Below are 27,619 nucleotides of genomic sequence, written 5' to 3'. Positions count from 1 at the left end.
CATAATCAGAGCCAGAAGGGCAGGCTCCATCAGAGCACCTGCACTAAAATAAATCTTCAGGGAGCTCATCTGTCCCTCCACCTATCTATCAGGTTTCTTTCTTTTGTGTGTGTGTGTGCGCGCCTGTGTGTGTGTTTTGAGGTAGAGTTTTGCTCTTGTTGCCCAGGCTGGAGTACAGTGGCACGGTGTCAGCTCACTGCAACCTATGCCTCCCAGATTCAAGTGATTCTCCTGCCTCAGCCTCCCAAGTAGCTGGGATTACAGGCACCCACCACCACGCCTGGCTAATTCTTATATTTTTAGTAGAGATGGGGTTTCACCATGTTGGTCAGGCTGGTCGCAAACTCCTGACCTCAGGTAATCCATCCACTTTGGCCTCCCAGAGTGCTGGGATTACAGGTGTGAGCCACTGTGCCTGGCCTATGTATCAGGTTTCAGCCAGTGGGCCAGAGAGGACCAGGGAAGTAAATATAACCAAGATTTCCATATAGTCCAAATGGGACGCCCTTGATCTCTACAAAGCCCCCATGGTCTTAGACAGATCCATGGATAGTCCCTCTTATCCTAGCCCCAGGAATTGTGCTATACCAGATCGATGTCTTGATCTTTTCCATGACCTCTCATGATCTACCTTCCCAGATCCAACATTCCCCAAATCTTGTTGAGTGCTTTCTCTGCCAGCCATCATGCTAGGTGCAAGGGGCACAAGGGTGAACAGGGTGCTATAACTTTACCAGTTAGGAGTATGACAGCTACAGATTCAAATCTGGGCTCTGCTCTTCATCAACAGTATGACCTATTTCTGTGAGCTTCAGTCTTTTGTAGAGAGAAATCATAGTACCTACTTGCCAAATCATCACTGACTGCTGCTTTCAGTTCTCTCCAGAGATGGCAGCAAAACCCTGGCAGACTAGAACCCAGGAGAGAATGTGAGGACCCTCATTCCACTGCAGGGAAGGGGCAGCAATCTTGGAAAGGTGAGAAAGTGGATACATCAGGGCTCCAGGGATTCAGCAATGACTTTTAAAATTAGCCGTGGAGTCTCCTACACATAGCTACCACCTGGGCTAGCCCAATTCCCTTGCCCAGACTTGGACTTCAAAGTTGCTTTCACACCCTGAAGCTGTTTTCTCTGCACTTACTGGCTGTGTGCTGGGCAGAGGTCATTCCCTCCCCCTACAACCCCACAATTCTTCCCAGCCCCAGGGCAGATAGGCAAAGGACTTGCCTACTTCTGTAGGGCCTGGGGATGGGGATATGGCAGGTGGCTCAGGGTCCCACGGGTTCACCCTTTCTTGCTTCTCTCTATGCAAGTTTCAAAACATCAGGACCTGCTTGGGAAGCTGGGTCCCTTGCCTGCCTGCTTGCCCACCTTTTAGTCCAGAGCTAGTCCCACCATCCCATCTCTTCACTGCAGCCCTGCCCCACAAGAACCCAGCAAAAACATCTTGGTGAAGACATTTATTTAATATGGGGGGTGGGGTATTGCTGTCTCTGTCAGTGTGTATAGGGTGGTAGGGAGACAACTAGAGAGACTTCTGTCCTGGAGTAGGAGGCTGTTCTGGCCCCAGGCTGGGGGATGGGGAGCAGACTGAGAGGGGTGGGGAGGTGTGAAAGAAGGGTAGGGTGAAGCTCTGCACACATCCTTGGGACCACAGTCCAGGCTCACCCAGTCACCAAAGCAAGAACCGAATAAATAAAGTGCAACCGTGGGGGTGGGGGTAGGAGAGGGAGGGCACCGGGCGCACCCACGCCCACAGCCCACATTCAGTGCTGCCAGGTCTGGCCCACCTCCCAGCCAGACCCTCTTTTGTCCAATCCCCCCAATGTCTGTCCCTCCACAAGCCAGGCAGGGCCTCTGTGCAGCTACTGGAGGTAGCGATAGGCTTTAAAGCAGTGGTTGCCAGCATCAGCCACCACCACGTGGCCATCCGAGGTCAGTGCCAGGCCCTGTGGACCATACAGTGGTTCTGCAGATGTGTTGATATAGGACAGGAAGGAGCCAGAGCTGTCGAATACCTGGGGAAGGAGTGGAGAATGGAGGGAGAGGCAAGATCAGGCAGATGAGTCTGTTTTGGGGGAATGGGCATATGGGACACAGCAGGAAACCTCCCCCTCATGTCATTTCCAGGCCTTACTCACCTGGATGCGGCTGTTGCCCCAGTCAGCCACAATGATGTTTCCATTGGAGTCCACAGCTACTCCTGTGGGGGCGTTGAACTGCCCATTGCCTTCGCCATGGGAGCCAAACTTGAAGAGGAACTCTCCATCGGCACTGTACACCTGGTGGGGGAAGGGGCTAGGGACTGGGGACCTGGCCTCAGGCCTTGGAGGAGGACAGGGTGAAGCCCCAGGGCTGAGGACCCCCACCCAGATCTACAGCTACAGCCCAAATCTGCTTCACAGGCTTCACATCCATGTGCCCTACTGCCTACTGGACAACTCTTGCTGATGTCTGTTGGGAATATCAAATCTAACAGCTCATTTTCTCTGGGAAATCAGTTCTCTCAGTTCTCTGTCTCAATGACTGGTGCCACCCAGCTGGCCATGAGTCACTCTTGACTCCAATTTCTTCTCTGCTTGATAAGCCAATGAATTAACACAACCCTTGATTCCATCTCAAATCTCTCTCTCAAATCTACACCCTATGCATACACTGCCATGTCTTTCTCATGGTCCAGGCTCACATCATTTCTCATCTGGATCACTGCAAAAGATTGATCTTCCTGCCTCAGTCTTGCCTCAGCCTGAGTGATCTAAGACACCCAGGACTGCATCACTCCCCTGCCTGCAATACTGTGACTCCCCATAGCTCTTGGAAGGAAAGTAAGCCCCTTAAGGGGGAACACAAGCCTCACCCTCAGCTTTCACGGTCTGCTCCTCAAGTTGAGTCTAAACTACTTGTGATTTCTCAAACACACTATCAAGGTTCCCACCTCCATTCTTGGCTCTTTCTGTGTCTCAAACGCTCTTGTCCTCCTTTGCCTTCCATTTAATTCCCACTTGTGCTTGAAGTCCTCCTCACATAGTCTTTCCTGAATCATACATTTCAGTATCCCTTCCCACAGTTCCCTGTACCTTCCTATCACAGAATCTATTATATCATATTGTAATTTTTTGGTTACCTTTTTCTCTTCCCTACTAGACTATAATCAAGAAGACACAGAATACATTTGCCTTGTGCATCACTGTATCTCCAGCTTCTAGCATACTGCCTGGGACAAAGCAGCCATGCCATAAATGTGTAAATGTGTATTGTTTGAGTGAGTGATCTCAAGGGGGAAAAGGAGGAGGTAAAATAGAGAGGAGTCTTGTGGAAGAGGAAAGGATGTTGGGACAGTGGTCACGGAGGGAGGGAGGGAGGACACTGACCTTCACTGAATGGTTATGGAAGTCCGTTACTACAATCTCATTCTTGTTGTTCACAGCCACAAAATGGGGCCCTGAAAATACAAAGTGGTCTTCAGGGCAGTAAGCTGGGACACCGAGTGGCATGGGGAAGAGTATCTGGGAAGATAAAGCTAGGGTGTTAGGAGAGGGGTGGGATCTCTAGGACTGAGACGACAGGGCTAAAGTATAGGGAAGTGGGATCTCCAGAGCCAAGATATAAGAGGAGAGGGCCTTTAGAGCTGGGGTATCTAGTGGAGGTCTCTGGAACAGGGGTATCAGCATAAATCTTGGAGCTGTCCCCCCATACCTGCAAAGTGGCGGTCAGTGGCCCCACGGCCCCCAAAACGGCCAACCAGTTTGCCATTGGGCTGGAAGGTAAAGACGCAGCAAGACTTGTTGTCGACCACAATGATATGTCCATTCCGGTCTACGGCCACTCCCTTGGGGCCCATGAGGCGACCAGCTCCAATCTTGGTCTGGAGGAAGAGAATATCCATAAGAAGTTTTATTCTGACTAGTGGGGATAGTAGTCCTAACCCAGCATCAAAGCAGAACCTTGGGCTGGGGAAAGAACAGTGAGGAGGAGGAGGTAGGTTTGGATCAGTCCAGACCCTGACCACCAAGAGGCACTAGACTGGTCAGTTCAGCTGAACACCAGGGTAAGTAAAGTGACAGCAGGCCTCTCACCTTGAACTTGCCCTCAGGGGAGAAGATGCTGACCCAACGGTTGTCATAGTCTGCCACAATAATGTCTCCATTGGTGTCCACTGCCACACCTGTGGGGCGCTGCAGCTGCCCAGGTGAGCGTCCTCGGACCCCAAAACGGAACTTGAACTGGCCCTCATTGGAGAAAACCTGGAGCAGAGGAGCAAGGGAAGGGAGCAGGTAGGAGGGGTGACACTGTGGGCACAGACAGAAGGGAGTAGGATCTTGAGGGAGGAGACCCCCCCACCACCATTTATTCAGTCATTCAACAAGCACTTACTGACAAAAATCAAACATGGCAGCAGGTCTGGGGGAATGCAACAGAGATGTGAATGGGGTTGTGAGAACATGAAGGGATGAAGGGGAATGGTGACAAAAGGCTCCAAGAGAAGATGTCTCAACAAATAGCCTAATAAGGATGCCACATAAACCAAATACGGCCAGAAAAGGAAAAGGAAAGGTATTCGAGCAGAGTGAGCAGATTGTAAAAGGCACAAAGTCAAGTATGGGCACCACTTGAGGACCTGTCCAGTGTGGCTGGACTGCAGGGAGCACCCAGGTGAACAAAAGAAGGAATTATGTTTTATCCTGGGTGTAATGAGGAGTCTCTAAACATTTCTAGGCATAGCAGTGACAAGATCAATTTTGCTTTTAAGAAAGAACATTCTGGCTGTAGGGAGGAGTCAAGCTGCCCAGTCAGAGGCTGTTGCAGTATTCCAGTTGAGAAACAATGATGGCTTGGACCAAGGAAATTGGCTGGAGGGAAGCAGATGGACTCAAGACACATGTAGCAGGTAGACTCAGGAGACTTAGTAGCAGACTGGAATGGGGTAGGTGAGAGAGGAGAATCTATACAAGAATTAGTTCATTCAGGCTATGGGGCTGACAAGGAAACCTTCCTCCTAGACAGAGTGAACCTTTCAACCTCTCCCTTCTCCAACCTCCTCCACTTTAGCTGCCCAATATGCTCAGGTCTCTCTGTCCCAAAAGCACCTCCTTTAATCCTCCTTCCTGCTTTAGCTAAGCTTTCTGGCTTTTCCTTCACAGTCAAAACATTACGCACTACGTAAGTCTCATACACTTTGCTTTGTTATAGGCTCTGGGGACACAAGATGTACGAGAGCCAGGAGCGGCCTTGGAGAACTCAAGTTCTGGGCACTGGCCTTGCTCTTGGATTCAAACCTGTGCCGTCCTTAATGGACTGGTCTCCCCGTCCCTGCCCCACACCAACCCCATCTCTTAGTCCTGCAGGGCTGTTTAAACTGGTACCACCAACAGGCGTCCCTTTCTTCTAATGTGGGCCTTCTACTAAGCTCTTCTCTGGCTGACCAGCACAGCTCTTGGGTTCTGCAGTGGTCCCCTGTGGCAGGACAGCACTCATCAGTATGAGAAGGGAGATACCACGAGCTCCACAAGCTAAATAGAAGTGAGGGGGACTAAAAGGTACAGGTTCAGCAGTGAGGTAATGCCTCTCCAGTTTGAGCAGCTCAGGTTCTGGCCCAATACTGATGAGGCTTTGGGATATCTTGTTCTTCCGGTCCAATTCTATCCCACCCCTGACACCTGGCCAACTCTTACTCATCTTTCCATTCTTAGAATTTTCAGGTCACTTGTTCAGAGAAGACTTTAATGACCACCCTCCACCCTACCAAATCAATATGCACACATCAACTTAGGTCACCAGGATATATGCTTTACAGCTCTCTTCATAACAATTATCATTTTGCAGCTAAGTAACTGTTAAATATCAGTGTCCCCTTCTAAGGATGTAAGCCTCGCATGGCATAGGGACTGCATCTATTTTGTTTGCTGCTGCATTTGCAGCACTGATATGGCATTTGGCACATAGTAGACATTCAACAAATGAATGAACTCCCCAGCTCAGTCTCAGACCTGAACTGGACATCTCCACTTGAATGCTGCCTAGCTATCTCAAACATCTGCAAAAGCGAATTCATCAACTTAAACCTGGGCCTGCTCCTGAATGGCAACACCATCTACCCAGTTCACAAAGTCCTGCCATTCTTGACATTTGACGACTCAGCAAAATCTGCCATTCTTGCTTCCTTAATATCTCTAGAATCTGCTGGTGTCCTAGTTTGGTCCTTAACATCTCTTTCCTATACCATGGTATCTGAAAGTAGATCCCTGACTTCAGGGATCTCACAGTCTAGTGGGGGAGAAAGACTTAAACCAAAATAAAATAAAACAAAACCAGACAAAAACAAAAACAAACCAGTGATTTCAGTAAAGTATGAAAAGTACAGCAGGAAAAGGCTGAGGGAACTGAGAAGAATGTGGTTTAACATTCTGCCTAGGGGAATGAGGGAATTTTCACAGAAGAGCTGATAAAACTGGAAACTTACACAATTACACAAGGACATAATATATACAAATCAAATCATTCATTCAGAATCACAAAATGTTTTTTGTCTTCTGTCAACTGATGCTGGTTCCACTCAGTGAGGGGGTCTGCCTCATCCTCCAACATAGAAGGATCCAAAAGGGAAAACGGTCATGTCGTGAGGATCCCAATCCCTATGTACTGAGAGGAGGAGGCGGGGGGTCGGACCTCATCAGGGAGCCCAGCCCATGCCAGCCCTAAGGACTCCAGGGTAAAGAAGCAGAAACTCAACTTAGAAATCTGAGCCAGGCTCCTAGCAGTGGCGACACAGAGGACAGATGGAAGTAGAAGCAAGAGGAGGACTGCCATAGAAGTAGCAGGTGTTTGGAAGAGAGTGGAGCTATACCAGGTGTTCCTTCTTGATTGCCCACTCTGATACAATGGGGAGGCCAGGTGCAGTGGCTCATGCCTGTAATTCCAGCACTTTCAGACACCAAGGCAGGAGGATAGCTTGAGCCTAGGAGTTCCAGACCAGCCCAAACAATACAGTGAGACCCTGTCTCTACTAAAAATAAAAATAAAATAAAATAAATTAGCCAGGTATAGTGGCATGCGCCTGTAGTCCCAGCTACTTGGGAGGTTGAGGTAGGAGGATCGCTTTAGCACAGGAGGTCAAGGCTGCAGTGAGCTGTAATCATAGCACTGCACTCTAGCCTGGGCAACGGAGACCCTGTCCCAAACAAACAAACAAACAAAAAATAATGAGGAAGCTCAGCCCCCTCACCAGGACAAAGTGGCATTTATCTGTGCATGTGAGCAGGCAGCACACCTGTGTGTGCGCACAACAGAGAAGGGGTCCCAAATCTCAACTTTTATGCCAGGAAGCATTCCCAGCCTAGGGAGTTGGAAAGGAGCTGGAAGGTGTAACTGAATAGGGACTCAGCACCACCTCATTACTCCCCTGCAATCCCCTCCTCACTATTCAGGCTGGACCCAAATGCCTTTTGTGCTGCACAGGGCCTCTCCATTCCTCTGCTCTTAGAAATAGGGTAGGAGTAAAGGCAGACTGGACAGAACTGGAAATATGGCCACAGAAGAGTCCCTGGCACTTTTAGACTGTTAGGTGAAAAGCAGGGGTCAGGGAGTAGCCATCACTGAGGGAAAGGACCTTAGCACAGCTGGATCAATGATATGAGTACTCAAGCAGGGTCAGGAAGTTTAAACGTATAGGTGTTGAGAAGTAAGGATCTTCAGCGAAAAGTTTTGCTACCCAGTAAAATGTTTCAAAGAAGTAAAGTGCATGGTAGTTAGAAACAATCCCCTATAGGATAAAATAAAAATTCCACACTCCATCTCCAAAACCATTTACAATCTGACCTCAGCTACCCCCAGCTTCTAATAGTAATCTACCTCCAAGCCTGCTGGGCTCCTTCCAGTTCCCTGAACCACCTCCTCCAGCTCTTTCCCACCTGCTTGCCTTTGTTTACAGCCTCCACCTGGATGATGATATTTTTAACAATAGCTAACATCAGAAGTTTCACTAGATGTCAAGTACAGTACATCATTTAACACTCCCCACAACCCTATCAGATATACTTTTCCTAATTTTACACATGAGTTAACTGAAGCTCAAAGAGGTCATGTGACTTGTTAGTATGTGACACAGCTAGATTTCAAGTTCAGGTGTCTGGTTTCAGAGCCGGAGCTTTTAACTGCTCTGCTGTGTCAACTACCCTGGTACCCACTGTACTAGGCTCTGAGTTTTTACTACAAGAAACAGAGAAAGAAAAAGGCACATTTCCTGGCTTTGAAAAGGAGCTCACAGTGCAGCAGAAACCATGTCCATTCGGTGTGGTGGATGCTATAATCAGCTGTAGGAGGTTATGGGAGAGGCAGTGGGAGGAACACCTGTGAGGTTATGCTACAACTTCTAGCCACTGAAAGATACCCGCTTTGGCCAAGATACCCCCATGTGAGTGTCTAGCCAACCTGATAACTTCAGAGACTCCAGACAGACTACATACATTCAGGAGTCAGGCAAGCATGTTGGAAGACAGCAAGGGAGGGCAGGCCTGCATCCTGGCCACCAGGAGGAAAAGGGAGAAAGTAAGAGGCTCAAGGAGAGGCAGAAGGGAAGGAGGAATGAGCCAGATCTTTGCAGTCCAGGAGCTGACCTGGCCTAAGCCATGGCCTACAAAGTAGAGGCTACAAGCATAGTAAACTCTGGTTTCTGACTGAAGGTGCTGGTTACAGTTGTGGCCTATGGGAATGGGGTGGCCGGTGGGTGCATAAGGGGTGATCCTTTGATTCACCGCTCTTAAGGAACGGTACTATCTGCAGGGTTCCATCTTCCAGGAGGTGACCTGTGCTTTCTATCTTTTCAGGAGGCTGTAGCTTGAAAACTCTTATTTTGGTGGTGGAGTCGAGCGGTAAAGGTGCTTACCTGAATACACTGGTTGTTGCTGTCTGCTACCACGATGCGGCCGCTGCTGGCTGCGGACACACCTTGTAAATTGGTGAATTCACCTTTCTCCCTTCCACGACTGCCTGTGGGACGGGATGAGAGGGAAAACAAAAGAATTCACTCAGAGGTCATTTTGAACCTCCCTTCCCTCCCCACCCACTACCTCAGCCTGGCCCATCTGGCTCTGCCCTCGGCTGTCTGTACCAACACGGAAGACGAGCTCATCCTCAATTGGGTTGTCCTTTCGTTTGCCGCCTGTGCTGTACATGGAACTGGGCCTACGCACTGCCTTCTGGCGCACATGGCTGCCGGGGCCGCCAGGGGACTTGACACGGCGCTTCACATCGTCAGGGGAAGGTGGCAGGTCCCCAGGACGCAGGGCACGCACGCGGAAAGGGCTGCCACGCACTGGCTGCCCGTAGAGCAGCACTGAGAGGAGCAGCTCGCCTTCCGTGCGCGCTGTGTACACCAGCTCATATGTGCCATTCTTGTGGTCCACCACTGGCACCGGAAGGCGCGTGCCGTCCGGACCGGTGATCTCTGCGCGCAGCTCAGCGCTGCCTGTGCGCACCAACCGCCCATCCTTGTCTTTGGTAGTGACAGTGAGCGAGGCAGGCTGGCCCACTAGCGCCTGGCGCAGGCCCTCTCCGGTGGCCACCGTCTCGTGTGCAGTGGCGCTCGTGGTGAGCAGTGCGCCCAGATTGAGCACCGATCGCCGCAGCCCGTCCACCTCAAGGACCAGTTCCAGCTGTGCATTCTCGTGTGGCCGCTCCGGGAATGCCTGTGCCGCCAATGCCGCCAGCCGCTCTCTCATGTGCTTGCGCACCAGCAACACCTCTGGGGCCGAACCCAGGCGCAGTGCCTGCTCTGCGAAGCTGCAGCTACTGCCGATGTGTTCCTGACCCTGGCGCAGAGTGTCCAATTGGGTTTGCAACACCTGAGGAGGGGTAGGGGGAGGAGTGGGTGAGCAGACTGGCACAGGGGGAGTCTCTGTGATTACTGAAGTTGTAGCACTGTGGCATAAAAGAAATACAGGAGGGTGCCTGTGGACAGAGGACACAGATGCCCACAGCACCTACTGAGGGCATGTGAGGAGGCAGAATATCTAGGCCGGGGAATGGGGAGCTGGTGTGGAAGACAGAGGAACAATGGAGGCAATAAAACCATCACAAAGGACGATGGTAGGGAAGGGTGAACACAAGACACACCTTCTGTTTGGCCCCACAAATGGTCTCCAGATCTCTGACCAGAGCCTGCTTGCGCTGCTGCAGTGCTTGCTCCAGGTCTTCGAAGGCTGCACTGATCTGGGCCAGGGCCTCTGCCTTGCGCTCCTGCAGCTGCTGGCTGATGCCCCCAACTAAGGCAATTGCTGCGGACAGCTGTGGCAATCTGGAGGGGGAACATCTCATGCCAGAGTTGCTGAGGGTGGCTTTGTAGAAGTTTCCCTTCTCCCTGGGGACCCTATTGCTGCCCTCGTGGAGATCTCCTGCCTGAGACCTCCCTGTGACTTCCATGTCTGCCCTTCCCAGACCCTTTATTCCTCTCCCACACCATCCCTGTGGCCCACCAGCCCAGGACCCTGCCCAGTGCCTACCGGCCACGCACAGCCTCAAGCTGGCGCTGCAGGGCCGCCTTGTGCTGCTCCACCACATCCCTCAGCAGCACTGTGCCGTGCTCACGATGCTCCCCGGCACGGCACTCACCACACATGGCCGTCTCACAGGCCTCACAGTAAAACTCCATCGTCTGTAGTACAAGGACTCCAGTTGGGTAATGGCTAGACATCACACTTCTTTGTCCCCTCCCCTCCCCACCTGCCCTCCCTGCCCCTTACTTTCTAAGTGCACCCCCTACCTGGACCACTCATCCAGAGCAGTACCCTTTCACCCAGCCACTCGGCACCCCCCAGTGCCTCTCCTCTCCTCCCACCCCAAGTCCCGGCCTCACTGGGCCTCGCTTGGGCCCACCTTGCCTTCATGGTTGGGGCAGGAGAGAGGGCGGCCAGCCACTGCACTGAGGGGGTGAGGGTCCTCTGGGTCGTGGGCCCCATCAGATGCCTGCTGCATTGCCTCCATGAGGCTGCTGATGAAGAAGTTGTTCTGCAGTGCCGAGACACCCTGCTCTGGGAGGATGGACGTCTGCCGGCATACTGGACAGGATAGCGTCAGGCTCTGGGCAGGGATATAGTTTTGGAGACACCTGTCCAGGAAGAAGGAGAGTCGAAGACCAGAGTGAATGGGGTAGCATAAGTGCACCCTTCCTTATACTTCCCATGGGTGCCGACCCCTTCCCTCACAGGTGTGCCATTACACTTCATTTTAAAACCTCTCTGCTTGACACATCTCATCTGCCAGCAGGTATAATGGCCTTGCCTCTTACAACTGAGGAACACATCCCTGACCCCTCTTAGAAGAGCAGACTATCCACATTCCTCACAGTGTGCACACAGGCTCACCTTTCACAGGTGTTCACAAATGCTTCTCATAGGAATGTGCAACTAGGCACCCCCTGCCCAACTTCTTTAACTCATTAAACATTTACTATCTACTCTTGCCAAATTTATGCCAAGCTCTGGGGACAAAAAGATAAAGCACAGTGCCTACCCTTAAAATACTTCCCACCTACAGAGAAAAAAGTCACAGGAATAGTACAGAAGTAAATAACATGATGATTAAGGGAATGGGTCCTGGAGCTAGGCTGCCCAGGGCAACACCCTGTCGGTCACCTGTTATACTGTGTGACCCCTGACAAGTTATATAACTTTGGCAAGTGAAGGACTCTTCCTTTGTAAGATGGAGAAGTACAGACTTCACAGAGTGTTAGAGGATTACATGTAAAGTACGTATTTATATTTGAAGAGAATTAAATGAAAAATGCCTGACTCACAATAGCACTATATATGGTAGGCTACTTGTATTACTTATTGTTAATATAAGGAATGTTAGATACAGTGATAAGGAAATGCATCTGGCTCAGGGAGGTGAAGAGGGTGTCCAGGAAAGTCTTCAGAGAAGTTGATGTAAACTAAATCTTCAAGGATAAATAATTGTTAGCCTGACCAAAGAAAGGTGCAGGCAGAGGGGGAAGGGTAGTCCAGATACAGAAGGCAGCAAGAAGCAGCATAGTATGAATAGGGAACTGTGAGCAGTTTGATGTGGCTGGCTAGAGACAAAGTCCAAGGCAAGGAATGGTGAGAGAAATCAAGGAGCTTAGAAGTTATCCCACCAGCAATAGGAAGCTGCCACAGAGTGGTATAGCCAGGTATACATTTTACCAAGCTCCTCTTCACCACCTCTGTGTGGGGAGTGAATTTAAAGGGAATGAGACAGCAGATGGGGTGGAGGGGGGTGGGGGGGAGGGCGGCGAGGGCAGTGGCATCATCAGCTAGTTACCATTTATTCAGTGCATATGTGCCAGGTGCCATGCTTTCTGATTTGTGTTTCTGTTAGCAGGAGGAAGGGCAAGTGGCCCAAGGTAACAACAGCAGTGGGTGCTGAAGCCTGTCTTCAAATGCAAAGTATGTGTTTAACCAGTATACTCTTATAACAATCTAGGCAGGAAGTGAGGAAGACCTGGATTTAGGTAGTAGTAATGTAGACTATGAGGTGGAAACAAATTGGAGAAGTGTTTCAGAAGGAGGGAAGGTGGGAGGTGTTGTCTGATTAGATATGGGGAAAAGGGAGGTGATGAGTCTTCATTGACTTCCAGCTTCCTAGCTTAGATAACTTGAGTGGATAGTGGTGACATTCACTAAGATGAGAAACATAGAAAGAGGAGTAGCTATAGGAAAGTTCAGCCTTGTCCTGGTTGAATTTACTGTAACAATAAACATCCAGGTTGAGGTCACCAGTAGACAGTTAGGAGAATGAAGATTAGAGACAAGAGATGGGTATGCCATCAACATTTAGATGGCTTTGGTAGCACTGGGAGAGGAGGAGATCAGCCAAGAAAGTATAGATGGTGATAAGAGAGAGGGACAGAGCACTCAGCAAAAACCGAATGAGGACAACAAAGAAGACCAGGCCGAGAGGCAGGAGGAGCAGCAGTGTTAGGGCAGAAAAGTGAGTGGTACATTTCCAGGAGGGAATGAGTAGTCATCAGTGTCAAAAGCAGCTGAGGAGTTGGGTAAGGTAAGGACAGGAAAATGTCTACTGAATTTGGCAAATGCGAGGGTACTTTGTCTGTAGGGAAAACAGGGAGGGAGTGGCAGAAGAAAGAAAGCTTGACTGCTGGAAGTTGAGTGAAGGGGAGCTTGAAAGTTCGAATGAGAAGGAGGTTGAGGGGCTGGATGGTGCTAGAAAGGGACAAGGTGACAAAGGGTTTTTATCTGTTTGGCATGGGAGTTTTGAGCTTGCTTATGCATGGAGGAGTCAGGAGAGAAGGAGAAGGGGAAGAGACTAGAAAACTGAGAGGACAAGATCTTGAGGATTGGGGAGTGCAGAGGATTGGCCTGAAGAGGAGGACTGGATGTCAGTCTCTGGATGGAGGGAAGGAGGAAAGGAGAGGAGGATGTAGAGGGGTACAGGGGACACAGGAGAGTGAATGATGGAGGATTCAGGGGCCTGATGATGGCTCAGATTAGTCACTGATGGGAGGGCAGAGGACACTTACTAGAAACAGATATGAGAACTGAAGGCAGCTGTATTTGAGGACCTCAAATTTGTGGAGTGAAGATCTGCATTGTGCAAACTCTCCCATATCCTCAATCTCATGCCTTAATGTTTCCTATAACTTAGGATCTTAATTAAAATCTGACAAACACTATGTGCCAGGCATGATTCTAAGTGCTTCACAAGTATTCACATATTTATTTTCTTTTTTTGTTTTTTTGGGTGTTTTTTTGTTTTGTTTTGTTTTTCTTTGAGATGGAGTCCTGCTCTGTCACCCAGGTGGGAGTGCAGTAGCACAATCTTGGCTCACTGCAACCTCTACCTCCCGGGTTTAAGCGATTCTCTTATCTTAGCCTCCCAAGTAGCTGGGATTATAGGCACATGCCATCATGCCTGGCTGATTTTTGTATTTTCAGTAGAGATGGGGTTTCACCATGTTGGCCAGACTGGTCTTGAAGTCCTGACCTCAGGTGATCTGCCCATCTCGGCCTCCCAAAGTGCTGGGATTATAGGCGTGAGCCACCATGCCCAGCCTAACTTATTTAACTGTGACTTACTTTTCCCTGCACTCCTCTCAAGTAGAGTGGTTTTTGTCTCATACTCCACACTCCTTAGGGCCAGAAGGTGGGCTTGAGCCCTCCCTCTTCCCAACTGGAACATTTCTAAACTATTCAACTCTAACTCCTTTGAAGCTCATGCCTTCTATCTATATCACTCCTTGTTATTGTCTCTGCTAACCTAATGGTTGCCCCCTCCATTTGTGGACATCTTTCTCTTAGCTCACTCTCTTCTTCCATTACCCCCACCACCACTCTGTCATCATTCTCAGTGGCACTAACATCCATCCCCCATTGTGATTTCTTAATTCCTTGACCTCATCCTCAATGATCTTTTCCCCCTTCTCATGCTCCCACTAACACCCATTTCTCATCAACTATCACTGCATTTCAACGATTCCACTCTATTCTTCAGCAGCTTTCTTCCCAGCTCACTGAATCTAGTGTTTCCCCACGCAAAATACCTTCTAATTCAGCAATATCCCCTTCCTATTTGTCAAGTGTACCTGGCTCATGATAGCTTCCTAACTGGTCTCCGATTCCACTCTTGCTCCTTTATAATCCATTCTCTCCATAACAGCTAGGGTGAACTTTTTACATCAGATTATTTCCCTGTATGTGTGTATGTGTGTGTGTGTATATATATATATTTTAAACTCCAATGGTTTCCCATTGCACTTAGAATAAAATCCAAAAACTTTCCGAAAACCTACAAGCTCCCCCTTAAACTGCCCTTATTCTCTGCAATTTCACCTCATCCCACTTTCCTCCTCACTTGGCCACACTGGTTTCTTTGCTGGTATCTGAACATGTCCTGTCTACTTCTTCCTCAAGAACTTTGCACAGATTTTTCTATTGCCTAGAACAATCTGTCTCCTTCTTATCCTCAGAACTCAGGTCAAATGTCACCTCCTCAGAGAAGCTTTCCTTGATGACTATATAGAATAGTTCTCGCCCCAAACACCCCTACTTCTCTCTGTTTATATCCTGCAAAACATTAATACAAGCTGCAGCTCTCGTTTTCTTGATTGCTTACTGTCAGTGACTGCCCACTAGAACATACTCTGAGAGCAGAGACCAAGGGATACAGTGAGAGCTCTGCAGTGAAAACTGGATTCAGACCTCAGCCATGTACTTGCTGTGTAGCCTTGGAAATATTTCTTTTATTTTTTTATTTGTTTATTTATTTAATTTGAGATAGAGCTTCTCTCTGTCACCCAGGCTAGAGTGCAGTGATGTGACCACAGCTCACTGCAGCCTCTACCTCCCAGGCTCAAATGATCCTCCCACCTCAGCCTCCTGAGTAGCTAGGACTACAGGTGCATGCCACCACACCCAGCTAATTTTTAAATTCTTTTGTAGAGACCACATCTCACTATGTTGTTTCCCAGGCTACTCTGGAACTCCTGGGCTCGAGTGAACCTCCCACCTTGGCCTCCCAAAGTGCTGGGATTACAGGCATGAGCAACTGCACCTGGCCAGAGATATTTCTTAATTACCTACTGATTTTGAACCTTAGTTTCCTCCTCTCTAATATGGGGATACCTGGGTGTGGTGGCCTGTACCTGTAATCCCAGCTACTCATGAGGCTGAGGCAGGAGGATCACTTGAGCCCAGGAGTTCAAGTCCACCTTGGGCAATACAGCAAGACCCTCATCTCTAAAAAAATAAAATTAAATTAAAAAATTAAAACAAGCTGGGCACGATGGGCCTGTAATCCCAGAACTTTGGGAGGCTGAGGTGGGCGGATCACAAGGTCAGGAGTTCAAGACTAGCCTGGCCAACATGGTGAAACCCCGTCTCTACTAAAAATACAAAAATTAGCCAGGCATGGTGGCATGTGCCTGTAATCCCAGCTACTTGAGAGGCTGAGGCAGGAGAATCACTTGAAACCGGGAGGCACAGGTTGCAGTGAGCCAAGATGGCACCACTGTACTCCAGCATGGGTGACAGAGAGAGACTATGTCTCAAAAAAAAAAAACAAAAAAAACAAAAAACAAACAAAAAAATAAAAATAAAATAATAAAATGAAGTTAATAAAGTATCTGTTGCAGGGATTAAGGAAATCAGTATGTATAAATCACTTAGCCAGTCTCTGGCAAACGGTAAGCATCAATACATGGTAGCTATTATTATTAAAATTTCTCAGCCACTGATTTTCTTCAGGAGTGCTCAGTGATCTGGGCACAGGAGAAAGTGCAGAGACATCCAATTTTGGCTCTGATCCAACATTGAGCTTCTATTGCATGGGCTTTGCAAAGGATAAAGATGTGAAAGAACTGCAGGGGAGCCAGTCGGTCAGCCACATGGTCCAGGATGGGCAGGAAAGAAAGGGAGGCCAGCATGCAGTTGGTGACTGGGAAAAGAGGGAGCAAAGGGGCTAGACATTTATATTGTATCAAAAGTGGTGTAATGGGAGTGGGGTAATGGGAGCCAGGAGTGGAACGTTGGAGTTTATGACTACAGATAAGATTCTGGATGATAAGATTCAGGGCATGGTTGGGAGGGAGTGTTAAGTGAGGTGGAATGGGGGACAACTCTGAAGAAACAGTTAAGAACCAACAGGCACAAGAGGGTGGTTGTCCCCAGGGTGACAGAAGAACTTGAATGGACAAGAAAACTGAGGCCATTTCCAGTTGATAAAGGAGAGTGGGCAGTGGAGCTGGAATCTCAAAGAGCAGGGCTGGCAGGGAAGCAGTATCCCTGGTGCAGAGCCAGGTTTCAACTGGAGCAGAAGGCAGAGGAAAAGTGTGGATAGAGGCAATGGTGAGAAGACCCAGGGACCAGGCCATCCAAGAAAGAACAATGAGAGATGAGGGCCCAAGAGAATACTGTCAAAATACAGATGCGATCACATATAAAACCCTGCAAAGGCTTCATGTGGCTCTCAGGGTAAAGGCAAAATTCCCTAACAGGACTACAAAGCCCTAGATGGTCTGGCCTCCATCTACCTCTCCAGCTTCATCCCATGCTACTCTCAGTCACACTCACTCTGGTCTAGCCCCACCAGGCTTCCTCCAGGCCTCTTACCTGACATATTTTCTCATGTCACATGGGTTTTTCCAATGGTCTTCCTTCTGTGTAGAATGCTCTTCCAACTCCCTTTACCTAGTTAACTCCTATTCATCCTCTGAATTGCTCCTCAGGGAAACCTTCCCTGATTCTCCAAACCATAATAGATTCCATATGCCAATCTCTCATAGCTCAGCACTTTATTTGAAGCACTTACTAAAAGTTCTATTTATCTATAATCTGGCTATATGATTATTTGATGACTATCTTTCTCTTTCACTAGACTGTTAGCTCTTTAAGAGTAAGCATTATAAGTGATGGGTACCTTAAATACCCTACTTGATTGTTACCCATTCTATGCTTGTAACAATATATCATATGTTCCCCGTAAATATGTAAACTATTGTGTATTCATTTTTAAAGAGTAAGGATCATATCTGTTTTTGCTCATCACTGCATACCCAATGCCTGGGACAGGGTCTGGCACATAGCAGTTGTTCAATAAATGAATATTTTGTTAAATGAATAAATGATTGATAGAAGCCTAGAGGCTGGGATGGGTTGCCATTCACTCAGTACCTGAGGACAACAATGAGGACAAGCAGGGAAGGACAGACCTAGCTTCAAATATCCTCCTACTAGTCATAAATTGCTGATGCCAAAGCTGGTTGAGTCTCAACACTGTTTGATTTATCGGGTGGTGTCAAAAGCCGCCTTGAGGTTTGGGAAAGGGCAGAGAAGGCCCTATTCTGGACAGGAACCATGGCCCAGTGTTACAAGCTTATGGTTCTCTCACAGGTTCTTGCCCCCACAACCTCATTTCCTGCAGGCTGGGGTTCACCTGCTCTCCTCCCAAGTAAGCATGTTGCCCTCACCTACTACAGGTTTACACATGCTCCCTCAGGGGAGCCCACAGGATCCTCATCCCTCCCCAGTACACACATCCCCTCACCTCTCACAGAAGGTGTGCAGGCAAGGAAGAACCTTGGGGCACTGGTACCGATCCAGGCAGATGCTGCATACCAGGAACTGCTTGTCCATTGGCTGGACCTCTGGGCCAGGGCTGTCCTCCCTCTTTGCCATGGCGCCCACAGTTGGCTCCTGCCACTCACACCAGCCTCTGTACGGAGAGATGGTCAGCACCAGGGAATCCAGCACTTCTCCCCACCCAATCCCCGCCACTCAAATCCCCTGCAAAGAACTTGCCCCCACCTCTTCCCTGCTAGGGGCAAGACAGGGCAGTGACTGGAAGGATCAGGGTGATGTGACCCCTGAGCCTGGTGTTCTGTTTAAGAGCACAGACGTAGGATTAGACTGGGTTTCAAACCTGGCTCAGTCTCTCACGAGCTGTGTGAGTTTGGACAATTCATATAACTTATCTGAGCCTCAGTGTCTTAATTTGTAATTACAAGAATAATAATTTGAAAATGTGACATAGTGTATATTGAGTGCATGGTACAGAGATGTCCATTTTCACTGACACACTTACCCTTCATCTCCTCTGCCTCCCCCAAATCCTCCTCCAAGAGACCTGAATGGAGTGTCTCTCCTTTGACTACCTGCAGCTCTTCCATTTATTCCCTGACCCACCTCTTAGCACAACTACCTGAAACTGCACTCTTTTTCACACCCAGCTGGTATCCAGTTCAGGACTGCTTCCTGAATATCTTAAACCATTGTCTCCAAACCCACAGCTACTCCCCACCTCCAATTCAGGCGACCATCAGTTCTCTCCTGGAATACAGCAATAGCCTCTTAACTGGTGTTCTTGTCTCCTCACTGACACCTTTCCATCTATCTTCCTTGCAGCCAGAATGAAGCTTTTAAAATACAGATTTGATCTTGTCACTACTCTCTGTTTAAATTCCTTCAGTGGTTCTCCATTGTCCAAAGTCCTTAAATTGGCCAATGAGGCTTAACTTTGCCCCATACCTTTTCTACAACCTCATGTCTCATGAGTCTATGATCAATCATTCTTGCTAGTTTTTTTTGTTTGTTTGTTTGTTTGTTTGTTTGTTTGTTTCCCTAGTTCCTGGAAAACTCCTTGTTCTCTTTTGCTTCTGGGAGATCACCCATTCGTTCTCTCTGTCCTGAGATCCTCTTCCTGGCCCCTTTTCCTGGCTGATGTGACACCTACACATCTTTCAGGTCCCCATATAAATGTCACCTCCTTTAGAAGACCTTCCATGACTACCCAGAGTCTGGCTTGGGTGCTCTACCTCTGTGTCCCTCAGCACCCTGTATTTACTTCATCCTAACTCTTAGAAGCTATGCTGTGATTTTCTTGTGACTTCTCTGCTTTCTCCATTCCATGCAGTGTTCTTGAGGGCAGGCATTTTATTTATGTACTTACATTTTATTTTATGTTTTCATTCTTAGCACTTAGCACAGAGTCTGACATAAAGATTGACCTATACTTATTGAACTGATTTCAGGAATTCAATGAATATTTACTGCCTACTTTGCACAGGTGTTAGGAATGGAATGATAAAACAGATATGGTCACTGTCCCTGTGGTGGGGAGGTGGTGGCAGACATTCTAAAAGTAAACAATGGTGGCAGGGAAGTGATATAAAGAAAAAAATGGATGCTGTGAGGAAGAACACTTTTGATTGGGTCATCAGGGAAGGCTCTCCAAGGAGGTAACTTTTAAGCAGAATTCTGGGTGGATGGGAGAAAAATGGTATGGGTGAGGGTGAGAAACAACAGGGAATCAGGAAGGGAAATCATTCTAGGCTGAAGAAACAGCATAATAAAGGTCGTTATGCAGAAGGCTCATGGAGAACCTGGAAGGACTGTGTGGTTGGAGCCAAGTCAATAAAAGCAAGACGTGAGTTTGGGAAGAGAGGTGGAGATGAGATCAAGAAGGACCTTATAACCGCCATTAAGAATGTGATTTTGGCTGGGTGCAGTGGCTCATGCCTATAATACTAGCACTTTCAGAGGCCAAGGCAGGAAAATCGTTGAGCCCAGGAATTGGAGACCAGCCTGGGCAACATAATGAGACCAATATCTACAAAAAATTTAAAAATTATCTGGGCATGGTGGCACACACCTGTAGTCCCAGCTACTTGGGAGGCTGAGCTGGGAGGATTGCTTGAGCCCAGGAGGTGGAGGCTGCAGTGAGCCATAATCGTGCCACTGCACTCTAGCCTGGGATGAGACAAAGTGAGACTCTGTCTCAAAAAAAAAGTGATTTTATTCTAAGTTGGAGGGGGGGATGATGTGGTTTATAAATCAGTGAAAATAAATTAGAAAGCTACTCTGGCAGCTGTGAGAATTGAAGACAAAGAGAAGCACGAGTGGAATCAGAGAAACCAGTTAGGAAGCTACCCAAGTTCTTTGGGTAAGATAATGCAGGGTATCATCTGAGCTACAAGCAAAAAGCTGGACTGATTTGCGAAATATTCATTGACCAGGCAAGATGGCTCACATCTGTAATCCCAGCACTTTGAGAGGATGAGGAAGAAGGTTCACTTGAGCTCAGGAGTTCAAGATCAGTCTGGGCAACATAATGAGACTCCATCTCTATAAAAATAAAATAAATAAAAGAGAAATCAAAAGGACATCAAGATGAACTGGGTGTGAGAGGGATGTCAATTATGACTCCTAGCTTTCTCATTTTAGCAAATGATGGGCCATGAATAGAGACAGTGAGAGCTGAGGTGGAGCTGATTTGGGGCATTTTGTTCTATGTACTAAGTACGATGTGTCTCTGTGATGTCCAGGTAAAGCTGTCAAGTGAGAAACAGAATACAGGAGCTCAAAAGTCTGGGCTGGTTACTGATTTTGGATCACTGGCATATAAACGGCACTTACAGCAATAAAAACACATGAGACCTCCTAGGGACAGAGGGCAGACAGTGATAAGAAAAGGGCCTGGCACAAGGGAGGGGAGCCAGCAAAGGTGACTGAGAAAGAGAACCCTGAGAAATGGTAGGAAAACCAAGAGAGTGTGAAACCAAAGAAATCAATAGAACAGTGCAAGAAAAAGAAGGGGTGAAATAAGAAACAGACTGAAAAGTGTCCACTAGATTTGGCTGTGGTGGGGTGACAGGGGCAGAAGCCACGTCAGAGTGACTGAAGAGTAAATGGGAGATGAAGTTAACACAGCAGATGTAGACAATGCATGTCAGGGATTTGGTCATGAAGGGTGGCAGAACAATAGCTGAATTACTCCAAAATAGGCAGTGAATAGGACCAGGTCACCATTGTCTGTGCTGTTAGATGCATTATGAGCCTTTTTCTAAAGACTGTGAATGAATGAATGAATGAATGAATGAATGAATGAATGAATGCAGGAGGGAGTCTAGATTTGGGGAGGGATAGAAGGGCTGAGTTGCTGTGCCTTTTGTTTGTGTAAGAGTGGACCTGGGTAGAGTGGGAAGGGCATGCCTGAAAGTATCCTCTCCTGATGTGGACACTGGCATCCTGATGTTCTCTCTACAGTTGTAATGGGTTCTGGAGTCTGAAGACTTAACACCAGGAAAACATAGCAGGAGGGAGGACAGATTGAAGGTTGGCAGAAGGACCAGGAGGCGGGAGGCAAGCTGAAGCTTCTGTCTGGTGAAGGAAAAGGCTGGGAGGAAGAGTGGGAGTGGTCTGCTGGGTCCTGCTGGGGTAGCTGGATGCCAGGCTCCACCTCTCTCCAAGCCTAGGGGCTCTCCCAGACTATCACACAGGGGTGGGGATTGGGCTATGTCCAAGGACCAATAGCTCCTCCCCACCTCCTCCCCTTCCTGCTTCACTTCCCCTCCCAGACTTACTGGGCATGCAGCCGCTGAGGCCACACCCCTGCCTGAATCTGAGATTCTCTTCCTCCCGTGGGGTCCTAGCTCTTCCATCCCACTGTGCTCTAGAGATTTGCCCCCAAGATCCTATAGGTGGTGGTTCAAGTGGACTGTTTATCACAGCAGACACTTATAAGGCCTTGGTCTCAGAGTTGGACTTCACTCTCCTTCCTCAGACTGCCTTCTGCTATCCCTGCATTGGTTATTCCCACCATCCTTTATGGCTTAGTTCTCAAGGCACCTCATTCCCTTATTCAGCATTCACTTGACACTGCTGCTAGGCCTGAGGACACAAAGACAAATAGTCACAGCTCAGCCTTCATGGATTCCACAATCTAATAAATAGGTTACTGCAATGCAAAGTGGTGAAGACCATGATGAGGAAGCACCAATTGTTCCAGGAGTACAAAGGTTACCTAACCTAGATCTGGAGCAGGGATGGGTCCAGAGGTTGGAGGCCAACCTTTCTCCTAAAGAAAGTAACTTTAGTAACTCCTAAAGAAAGTTACTTTCTCCTAAAGAAAGGACAGACACTATGATGGAAGGGCTAAGAAACAAGATGGAGAGGTAGGCAAAAGATACATTATGCAATGCTTTGTTGGGCTTATCAAGGAGTTGAGACTTTACCCTTACCTGCTAGGGGATGAGGGATTTATCCAAAAAGCAAAGGAAAACCTTGGTAGTGGTGAGGGCTATTATGTACAGAGTGACAAAAGTACATTTTTGGCTGCTGTGTGGAAAATAGTTTAAAGGGCAAGGATGGAAAATTAAGAAACTGCCTTGATTAGGAGAATAGCAAAGAGAGGCCAAGATAAATGAATTTTGCAGGGGGATAGCAACAGAACTTGGTGGCTGGGTATTTACATATGAAGAGTTAGGGGAGAAGAAGGAATTAACAGACGATTCTTTGGAAACTCTCAAAGAAGAGCAGTTTGGATGAGAGGATGATAAGTTCGGTGTTTATCTTTTAAGGTTTTTTTCATTTTTGTTTTTAAGAGACAGGGTCTTACTCTGTTGTCCAGGCTGGAATGTGGTGTTATGATCATAGCTCACTGCAGCCTCAAACTCCTGGGCTCAACTAATCCTCCTGCCTTGGCCTGCCAAAGTGTGGGGATTGCAGGCGTGAGCCACAGCACCCAGCTAGAGTTCAGTGTTTAATGTGATGAATCTGAGGTGCCTATGGGATGTAATTCAAGTGGAGAGGTCCAGTTGGCAGTTGGCAAGATACGCTGAAGCCTAAGAGAGACATCTGGCCTGGAGACATGAATTTGGATGTTAGTGTAGAGATGGTTCCTGAAGCCATGGAAGTGGATGACATTACCCAGAGAGGGTAAAGTGAGAAAGGAGGGCCTGTCCCCAAGGAACCTCAATATTTAAGAGATAGGCCCAGGAAGCAGAGTCTGCAAAGAAGATTGAGAAGGCACAGCCAGAGAAGCAAGAGAATCGGGAAACAGAGATGTCATGAATGCCAAGGGAGAAGAGAACTTCATGAACAAGGGAGTGAAATGCTGCAGAGGTCCCATTATTTAAGCCCAGAGAGGCTCTCATTAACCTCAGAGTGTGTGGTTTTCAGGGGTTGGAGGACAGGAAGCCAGATCCAGGGAGTCAAGCAAGAAGCTGATTGTGAACAAATGAAGACAGCCAGTGCTGACTCTACTAGATCCTGGACATCTGCAAAGCATGTGTTTCAAGGCTTTTCAGTTTCTCCAAATTCTCAAACAGCATTAATTTCCCCCAGGACTTCCTCCTACAATCTCACAGGATTCCCAGTATACATGAATTACACAGCTGTGAATGGAGGTAACCAAGGCATTGTTGAAAATGGATGTGAGAGGCCAGCTAGGCTCACTTGCTTGCTAAAATAACTCATGTCTACTCACTAGCTTCCAGGTTTATCTGATCATTTGAGACCTCAAAAAAATGACAAATGACTGCAGGTTACAGTCTTTGGGCTTTCTCCGAAACAAATGAAGCCTTGGATGGGGCAAAATCCTTAAAGCCAATGAATCCTTTAAATAAGATCGGCAGGGAAGCAAAGCAATGAAATTCATGGCCATCTCCCCCACACTGCCAGACTGAGTAAAGTGAATGAACCATTCAATCAGACTTCTCTGGGCACATTGTGGGCCAGGTCCTTCAGCTGAGAAATGGAGACACAAAGCTGAATCAGACACACTACCTGTCTTTCACAAGTTTTTAGACTAATGTGAGAAACAGAAATGGAAACATGTAACTACAATGTGATAAGTACCATGATATTGACATGTTCAAATTGCTAAAGCAGCAAACTGGAGGAAGTATCTAACTCTGAGCGTGGTGTAGAATAAAGAAGGCTTCCAGAGGAAGGGGTATTTGAGCTGTCTTGAGGGACAAATAGGACATGGATACGTACATTGGGGAAACAATGAATAAAGAAACAGAAACAAGAGAAACTAAGAAATATGGACCAGATGGACAGACTGCAAATCTCAAAAAGGCAGAGGTTACACATGATGCTTTTACATCCTAAAAGCATAAAAATAAATAAATCTAAATAAATAAATATAAGACACCACCACTCACCTACCCACACAATCCAGAACCCTGGCAGTCTTCTCAATTATGCCTTTTCTTTCGCCTTTCAGATACAAGCTATGACTACATCCGCAATTCTGCCTCTGAAAATGTGGCTAGGTTTAAAAAGTGAGGAGATCTAGGATCTAGTCTTGACACTGTAGCTAACACCACTAACACAAGGTGAAACTCTAGGCAAGTTCTGACCCCATCCCCTTACTTGTAAATTGGGAGAAGAGGGGTGCTTTCTCAAAATCTGAGACTCCCAAGGTTCCCTCTCAAGCCAAGAGTCTCTACAGATACCATGAGCCCATGAATAAATCCCATCTTGTACTACCTCGATGATTTGACTTCTAGTTTTCACTGTTAGGCTAAACGTGTTAGAGGATGGTCTTAGTTCCCTTGCCTCCCCCCTCCCCCCCCCACGCCCCTCCCCACTCCCCCCCACCCCCGGTAAATAAATGTTTGCTGAGTTTTAAGTCACCTGTGACACTCTACGAACGCTCTCTATTCTAACCATAGGGTTTTTCTGCTTTTTCTGAACCTGGGCTATACTATCTCAACTATGGACTTTTTGCTCAAGTTCTCTCAGCAAGAATGCCATTGTCTCCTAAGTGGCTGTGGCAGTACCTGGCATGCAGGAAGTACTCAGTATATGTTGGTTACAGGAGAGCCCTGTTTACATCTCTGCAGTTCCCTTTCATCAGAGAGAGACGCAAAAGTAATGGCAGTAACAAGACAGTGAATAAAGTCCCAAGAAGAGAGACCTCTGCTTATATAAGGAAGCTTTTCCACAGCAGAAGGTAGCAAGTGCTCTGTCACTGGAGGCATACAAGCCCAAAGAAGCAGGGCTCCTGTCAGGCCTGCAGCTCTGATTCCAATTCTGCAGCAAATCATCCCCTGCTTAGGGGATGAATGGGCACCAGTGAGCTAGACAGACTGGCCAGGAGAGACCTGTGATATTTTCTGCACCTGCTCTGACCTCCCAGATGTGATCTTCCCGCTAGGGCCAGTCCTGAGTTTCTGTTGTCCACATCAGAGAACCCCCACACCAAGAACAAACCCAGGGCCTGCCCTCAGTCGAACTGACCTCCCTGGGGTGCAGCCTGCCCCTCCAACCTGCAACCATCTGTCCCTGCAGGTTTGCAGCCCAGGATCTGAAGCCAATTCCAGAAGAGAGGAGGTCAGAACCAGGGAGGGGCAAGGGGTCCTCCAGGCAGGGCTCAGGCTACAGGAGAACCAGAGGGGTCCTTTCCCACAAAAAAACAGCCTCCACATGAGGTTTCCTGTCCACAGAGCAGTGCATGGGGAGGAAAGGGTGTCCTCCATCCTGACTGGTGGGCCTGTGGGTGCCAGAGGATGGAAGGGGCGGGGGGTGGGTAGGGTGGGGGTGGGGAAGCAAGGGGTGGAGGTGTCTGCGCCAGGGAGAAAAGAGCCCTTCAGACAAGCTGGGCCACAATATTCCAGAGTCCCACTTAGCACCCACCACCACCACCACCACCACCACCACCACCCTCGGCCGCAGCGTTCAGCACCCTCCGCCAACACACACAAGCTCCCAAACCCCGCGCTCCTCCAAGGAACCATCACCCATCCACCCGCGCCTCCCCGCCTCAAAACAGAGACCTCACGTGAGCAGCCACAGCCCGAAGAATCCCCCTGCTGCTCTCACGGACATGGACACGCCTCACGTGGGCAGAGAAGCACAGCTTTTGAAAATCATCCGTGCCCCCACCCACAGACGCTCGGACCCAGACCCGGGCTGACAGGAATACAAACGCACCCTTGGGGCCCGCCCGTCGCAGTCACCGCGTTGGAGCAGGATGCGAGGGCAAAGCTTGGACTCCGGCCACTCTGAGGGGCCCGCGGCGCTGCTACTGCTGCCAGCGCCCGTCCGCCCGGCCCTGCCTGCGCCTCCGCCTGTCCCCGCGCCGGCGCCGCCGCCGGACTAGCAGCACAGGCCGGAGGGAGGGGCCGGGGCGGGGCTGCGGACCGGCCGGGGGAGGGGGCGACTCCAGCAGGGAAGACCCACCCACGCCCCGCCCACCGCCGCGGAGGCCCCGCCCACCCTACCGCACCGGCACGCCCCTCCCCAACGCCCCATTCTCCTGGGGACTCTGCCTCCTCGGTGCTGCTGGGGAGCTGGCGAGACGGATCCCGGATCTCGGATCCCGGATCTCTGCCAGCTGCCTCCCGCTCCAGGAAGGGCGGTGTAGTCGGTCTCAGGGACTGAGATGAGACTCAGTCAAGAAAAGGCAGCTGGGGCAGCAGGGATTTCGGACTCTGGGTGCCTGTCTGGGCCGCCTGCCTCCTGGAGGCGTCCTTTCCGGCTTCCTTGGAGTGCTCCTATGGAATATGCTAGTCTATCGCCTGACCAGGAATATGTAGAAACCGTCTGTACCTTAGCACGATCTCTGGGCGGCAGAAGGGCAGTACCCAGAACTCTGGGAGGAGTTAAGGGGTAGAAAGGTGGGGGATTTGATTAGGCTTTGGGTGCTTCAGGAGCCACCTCCTGTGGAAATTCTGGTTCAGACCATCCAGCGACTCCCTTCCTCACACCAAAGACACTGGGCAATTCTCAGAATCATCACCTTGTGCAAAAAGCAGCCCCAAGTGGAAAATAATTACAACAGTTTACAGGGACTGAGTGGTTATTATGTGCCAGACACAGAACTAGCCACTTTACATATATTATTCCATAGTCAGTAGGTAGCGTCTTTTATTGGCCTTATTTTACAGTGGAAAATATAGGGATCTGGCTCCCCAGACATTAGCCCTCATCACTCAGCTAGAAAGTGGGCAGAACCTGGAGTTGAGCCCTGTTTTTAGGCCCTACAACCAGCATTTGGAGACTCAGTACCTTACATGTTGAAAAATCCCCAGTGGCCCGTTAAGTGGCAGCTCATATGAGGACCACCTTCTTTGCCCCAAAAATCAAGCTCTAGTCAGATGACTGCAGGCTGACCAAAGCCCAGAAGACTGCCTGGGAGCTGCAATATCCATGACAAAGGGCAAACTCCGGCCTGTGAGGATCCCTGCACTATGGGAATCTGCTGAGTGGGTCGTCCCCTTCCTCCAATCTTCCAAAGTTGGGGAGAATCCTGAAAAATTCTAGTTTCCTTGGCCAAAGGGTATTCAGGTGATGACACCTGAGCCCTGACTAAACCGAAGTGCTGTTAGGGAGCTTTCTTGTG

General features: G+C 48.7%; 1 protein-coding gene across 6 annotated transcripts; it reads right to left on the bottom strand.

Annotated features, from left to right (window-relative positions):
• Positions 1 to 1,446: 1,446 nt before the first annotated feature.
• Positions 1,447 to 26,397, bottom strand: TRIM3 (tripartite motif containing 3). Of its 6 annotated transcripts, XM_023189958.1 has the most exons (13): positions 26,209 to 26,397; positions 25,516 to 25,582; positions 18,035 to 18,202; positions 10,871 to 11,102; positions 10,498 to 10,649; positions 10,112 to 10,292; positions 9,108 to 9,840; positions 8,883 to 8,986; positions 4,078 to 4,245; positions 3,698 to 3,866; positions 3,373 to 3,443; positions 2,143 to 2,283; positions 1,447 to 2,019 (listed from the first exon to the last, which is right to left on the bottom strand). In XM_023189958.1, exons 3-13 carry the CDS (start codon positions 18,163 to 18,165, stop codon positions 1,867 to 1,869), a joined length of 2,235 nt encoding a protein of 744 aa, XP_023045726.1. In that variant the 5' UTR covers positions 18,166 to 18,202; positions 25,516 to 25,582; positions 26,209 to 26,397; the 3' UTR covers positions 1,447 to 1,866. The 6 variants fall into 6 exon arrangements, with proteins under 6 accessions (XP_023045726.1, XP_023045725.1, XP_023045728.1 ...); XM_023189957.1 differs by lacking the exon at positions 25,516 to 25,582; XM_023189960.1 differs by lacking the exons at positions 25,516 to 25,582; positions 26,209 to 26,397 and adding an exon at positions 26,052 to 26,195.
• Positions 26,398 to 27,619: the final 1,222 nt, after the last annotated feature.

Source organism: Piliocolobus tephrosceles, chromosome 13 (assembly GCF_002776525.5).
Source record: "Piliocolobus tephrosceles isolate RC106 chromosome 13, ASM277652v3, whole genome shotgun sequence".
In the NCBI taxonomy this organism is placed as follows: Eukaryota; Metazoa; Chordata; class Mammalia; order Primates; family Cercopithecidae; genus Piliocolobus; species Piliocolobus tephrosceles.
The sequence above is the reverse complement of the archived record's forward strand: the minus strand, read 5'-3'. Positions and strand labels throughout refer to the sequence as shown.